Here is a 5,485-nt window from a genome sequence, read left to right as displayed (position 1 = left end):
CTTAAAAATTCTAAGGTACTTTCTTTTGCTTGATTCATTATGACCAGGACATCTTAATTGTTTCTGATCTCTTCTAGCTCTGTCTCTCTTTTATTTAGGTAAAATAATGAATGATATGTTTATTATGGCTCATTTTTCTTTCGATGTCCTCTATTCTCTTGAATAACTCCTGCTGTTCTTCAGGTATTCAAAGTTTTTTTTCCAAAACCATTTTCAGTACCTGAAACTGGAGTTATTTTTAACTTTCCTCTGCTACCTATCTTGATATGAAAATCACCTTCAACCTTGAAGTATATGAAAAAATTTTTTCATTTTTATTCTCATTGTAAACTTTTTTCCCCTTCTGCCTCTTTTTAGTTGATGCCAGACCTGCTAAATGTTAAGTCCTGGAGAGTGAGACCTTGTCTATTTGACTTGCTTTGCATACATAAGAGAGTTTAAGGATAGCAAAAAGTGTTTCATATTTAATAATTTGGTGATTCCTTGCGTAGCCTAATTATAATTAGTGTAGCAAGTTCTTAGACTTTTGAATTCATTTTACAGAAGAGACTGCAGAGGAATCGATTGCTATCAGCATTGCACAAATGGAAAAACGTTTACTCCATGGCTTAATTCATAATGTTCTGCCATATGTTGGTACTTCTGTAAAAACATTAGTATTAGCATACAGCTCTGCAGTTTCCAGCAAAATGGTATGTATAAATTATCACTACTTTGAGTATTAATAAAAAGTAGCAATGATCTAAATTTGATTTCCTTATTCCTGAGTTTAATTAAGGAAAAAAAAAAAACTTTTACCCATGAGAGTTCCTTCCCCAGGGGTAGGCATATACTGTTGATTTTCATATTATTTCATTTCAATTCTCACAGTAATCTTTGTACATAGATACCATTGTCTACACACTATAGAAAAGGATACAGTTCAGTTTTGCAGATGTTAAATGATGAAGCCCAGCTTTTTATAATTCTTTATACTATATGATACGTGGTGAGATGGGCAATTGAGATTAAATCTCTGCTTTATAAAAATGTATCTTGTGACGTCCCACATCAGAATCTCCTTGGGTGTTCCTGATAAATGTAAATATCCTGGGTCTAATCTCACAATTACTAAAGCAGATTCTCTGGAGTTCGAGCCCAGAATATACATTGGTAATGCAGATTTGAAGTGATTTTTACATGTACAGAAGTTTGAAAACTGCTGGATTGTATTATTTACTAAACGGTCTCTGTCTTGTCTAACTAAAAGTCTGTAAGTCTTCACAGTAATTTTTTTTCCCTCCTTAGGTTAGGCAGATTTTGGAGCTTTGTCCTAATCTGGAGCATCTGGATCTTACCCAAACTGACATTTCAGATTCTGCGTTTGACAGGTCAGTTATTTTTGAATATTTAAATATGATGTCTAACTGCGAATCAGTAGAATGGTTTCTCACTTGCATAGTTGTAATTTGATTGTACTGTTATTTTTTAATGTTAAATCTTAGACGGGTATGACTCTAACTTGATAGCACCATCCAGTCCATAGGTCCCTGCTGATCCCAAACTCCAATCTGTAACATCTTTTCATCATTATAATCCTACACCGTGTCTAGGCCTTTGAGCCTTGCTGTGCAACCATGTAGATTGGCACGAATGTTTTTAAGAAGTTTACAGTTTCATTCGGGTTCCAAGTACCATTTGGCAAAGCTCCCTGTTATATTCTTCTTCTTTATTCTGAAGCTGGGTACACTCTTCACAGATTTTATTTCTTTGGCTGTCACCAATTTTCTTCCTACTCCACCTCACTCTTCTCTTTTTCACCCTAGTGTTTGTATCAGTACCTCTCTTCCCGTTTCTGAGGGAGACGTGTCCCCTTCTCTGGCTAAGACTCACCTCTGCCAATTCCTAGAGCTTGTTTCCTCTGGTTCTTCCTCTGTTGACGACTAGTTACTCTCTTCCTTTCATGTGTGTACAGCTTTTCCTCTGCTGGTTACTTTTTAGCAAAGAAAACTAAGTCTTCTCCTTTCCTACGCTTTTGGGTTAGCAGCCTCTTAGGCCCTAATCACTCTTACGTGCTTTTGTATCTCTGACATCTAAAGTAGTGCCTGACTATATGTATTCAGTAAATGTTTGATTGATTACATTAGATTTAAAAATCTTTGTTTAGTTTCCATATAATCAAATGCTTTTGAAGAATTTTAACAATATCCACTAATAGTCTTGTTACCTCTGAATTACAGTTGGTCTTGGCTTGGTTGCTGCCAGAGTCTTCGGCATCTTGATCTGTCCGGATGTGAAAAAATCACAGATGTGGCTCTAGAGAAGATTTCTAGAGCTCTTGGAATTCTGACATCTCATCAGAGTGACCTTTTGAAAACTTCTGCAAGCAAAATTACTTTGACTACATGGAAAAATAAAGACATTACCATGCAGTCCAGCAAGCAGTATGCTTGTCTGCATGATTTAACTAACAAGGGCATCGGAGAAGAAATAGATAATGAACACCCCTGGACTAAACCTGTATCTTCTGAAGATTTCACTTCTCCTTATGTGTGGATGCTAGATGCCGAAGATCTGGCCGATATTGAAGATGCGGTAGAATGGAGACATAGAAATGTTGAAAGTCTCTGTGTAATGGAAACAGCAACCAATTTAAACTGTTCTTCCTCTGGTGGTTACAGTAAGGACATGGTTGGACTAAGGACTAGCGTCTGCTGGCAGCAGCATTGTGCTTCTCCAGCCTTTGCGTACTGTGGTCATTCGTTTTGCTGTACAGGAACAGCTCTAAGAACTATGTCAGCACTCCCAGAGTCTTCTGCATTGTGTAGAAAAGCATCAAGGACTAGACTGCTTAGGGAAAAAGACTTGTTACTTTACTCTGGGAGTGAAAAATCTGAACAAGAGACTGGCCGTGTGCTCCTGTTTCTCAGTTTGTCCGGATGTTATCAGATCACAGACCATGGTCTCAGGTAAGTAATCAGCTGTAGAGTATTAGGACATGCACATGTTCTCATTCTCAGTGGAATATAAAAATTTGAATCTAAGTCATGCCTTTTAGCTTGTTTAACCAAAAAAGTTAACCAAGATTTGTCCTACTTCAAAGTGGTGGAACAGTGTAATTTCAGCATGAAGTGTCATTTCAGTTCAAATAGTATGTGATATATGGAAAAACATAAATACAAAAGTTTAATAAATGTTTAGCAAATGTCTACAACACATTTTCTAAAGTACTTTAGTGGATGTAAAGATGAATAAGATTAAGAACTTTCACCCTCAAACACTTCTAATAGAGAAGAAAATATGTATACCATATCCTGTGGCTGTGTATTATTTGCGTACATTCTTTAGGAGATTTTGAATAAAGATTCTGTGGGAATCAGAGAAGTGAGAGACCTTGCATCCAATTGCGGTAAACGATCAGAAAATTTAATGAATAGATGGCACTGAATTGAGCCTTGAGGATGAGATTTTGATAGGTGACAGAAAAGACTGTCCCACGCAGTGGGATCACTGAGCACACAGGACAGCACTGTTGGACCTACCGTCAGGTCACTTGTTATGGTTGTTCTCGGCATTTATAATAAGCAGTAATTACTTTATTATCTTCGATATGAGCCTTTGGAGATTGAGTATATGTTTTCTGTTTTACTTTGTAATAGATTTATTTACTTATTTATTTTTTACCTTGTAATACATTTGAATTTTACTTAGGGCTCTTTCATAATGAGGTAACAGACATGCTAAACAGTGACAGTTCATCCAGCGCACATTCTAAAACTTCTTCTTTTTAAGTATGATCTTTTGCAGATTAAATTGAACTCAGTGGGCAGATGTTCAAAGGAGACTTGGCACTGCAGTCTGGTTGTAGTGAAGGATATGTATTGGGGGGGAATAGTGAGAGAGAAGCCATGACAGAGTTTGAATTCAGGGCACAATTCATTTAGAGGATGGGGGACACATAGGAACTGTGTTATCTGATATTATTTGAACTGGTAGATAATCAGAAAGGTTGCAATCTGAGTGCTTATGGTCTCTGTTTCATCAGGTTATCTTTAAGGAATCTTTCTGAATCGTTTGGGTATTTATTGGGCTCCTCCTATGTGACTCATCCTGTTCTAATTACTAGGGAGCCAGAGTATAAGACAAATTTCCTGCTTTCATAGACTTTATCATCTAATGGTAGAAATAGTAAACATGAAATAGCAAATTGAATGTTCTGAAGACAAGGACAGTAGGGTTTCAGGATAGAGAGTACTGAGAATCCTTCTTCATATTTGATGGGCATGAAAGGCCTTGAAAGGAAGCGTTTTTTGAGTAGATTAGAATGAAGATAGAGAGTAAACTTTGTGTGCATTTCCTGGGAAAGAAACTAAAGAAATAGAAAATACCAATTTGATACTTAGAAACAATTTTTTGCACTCATTATGTTGGCCTAAAAAGTTTTTCAATTAACCAGTTACACGACTAAATACAACCCGTGTCAATAGGTTAGAGAACAAATATAGTCCATGCAAACATTCAGATAGTCTGTGGGAACGGAAGTGCTAGCTTGGAGCAACCAGTGTACCCTTCTGCATTAGTCATTATGTTTTATTCAGGGATGACTAGTATGAGTTTTGGCAAGTTGGTTTCATGGGGCTTGTTAAAAGCATTGACTACAAATTTAGGTGGAAAACCAAAGTTTCGAACTAAATCAAAGCCATAAGGAACAGATAGTGTCATGTGTGTCTTAATGTAGCATTTTAAGGTCTTCATAGGAATGAAATGAAATGAAATAAACCTTGGCTGTCATTGAATAAAAACCTCTTATGTGAATCTTTAACCTTCTCTGGGCCCCTCACAATGCCTGGTACAAAGTCCTCTTTCTCTCCGTGAACCCAGGGTAACCGCTCAGTTTTTTGCAGACAGCATATATAGTTGGGGCTTACTTTTTTCTTTTTTTTTTTTAAATCCAGTCCAACATTCTGCTATGTAATTGATCTGTTTAGATCATTTACATTTTTAATGTAATTATTGATATGGTTAAATTGATGCCTGCCATCTTGCTATTTGTTTTTCCCTTGTTTCTTTATTCGTGTTTTGTCTCTTTCTGATGTCTTTTGGACTTATTAGGTACTTTTTAGTGTCTATTTTATCTGCCATATTTGCTAGTACCTCATTGGTTTAGTGTTTACTTTGGGGTTTGTGTGCATCTTTTAAAAAATTGTGGTAAAATATACACATCATAAATGTTTGTCCAATCTGGGGAATTATGTACACTTCCTCATATCCTCACCTGTGACAAAAAAGACAACAGTTAAATATAACACACAGAAACACACACACACACACACACACACACACACACACACACACACACACACACCCTTCTCTAGCTATACTCAGCTATTTCTCTAAGATATCATTTTTCTCATCTTTAAACATTTGCATTTTCTCTCTCTGTAACATTCATTTATTGGCTGACTTCTGTTTGTTTCTTCTCTTACAGTTTTAATGTCACTTCTTA

The 5,485-nt window shown here is 36.3% G+C and overlaps 1 protein-coding gene across 1 annotated transcript in view; it reads left to right on the top strand.

Annotated features, from left to right (window-relative positions):
- FBXL5 (F-box and leucine rich repeat protein 5) overlaps positions 1–5,485 on the top strand; it is a 26,019-nt gene that overhangs the window by 9,722 nt on the left and 10,812 nt on the right. Inside the window, exons 6-8 of the mRNA XM_011364875.2 lie at positions 544–692; positions 1,288–1,370; positions 2,220–2,948. Of these exons, the coding sequence (XP_011363177.1) occupies positions 544–692; positions 1,288–1,370; positions 2,220–2,948 (961 nt within the window). The remainder of the gene's footprint in view (positions 1–543; positions 693–1,287; positions 1,371–2,219; positions 2,949–5,485) is intronic.

This window comes from Pteropus vampyrus, unplaced genomic scaffold, assembly GCF_000151845.1.
Source record: "Pteropus vampyrus isolate Shadow unplaced genomic scaffold, Pvam_2.0 Scaffold5, whole genome shotgun sequence".
NCBI lineage: Eukaryota > Metazoa > Chordata > Mammalia > Chiroptera > Pteropodidae > Pteropus > Pteropus vampyrus.
Note: the sequence above shows the minus strand (reverse complement) of the source record. Positions and strands in the feature narration are given on the sequence as shown.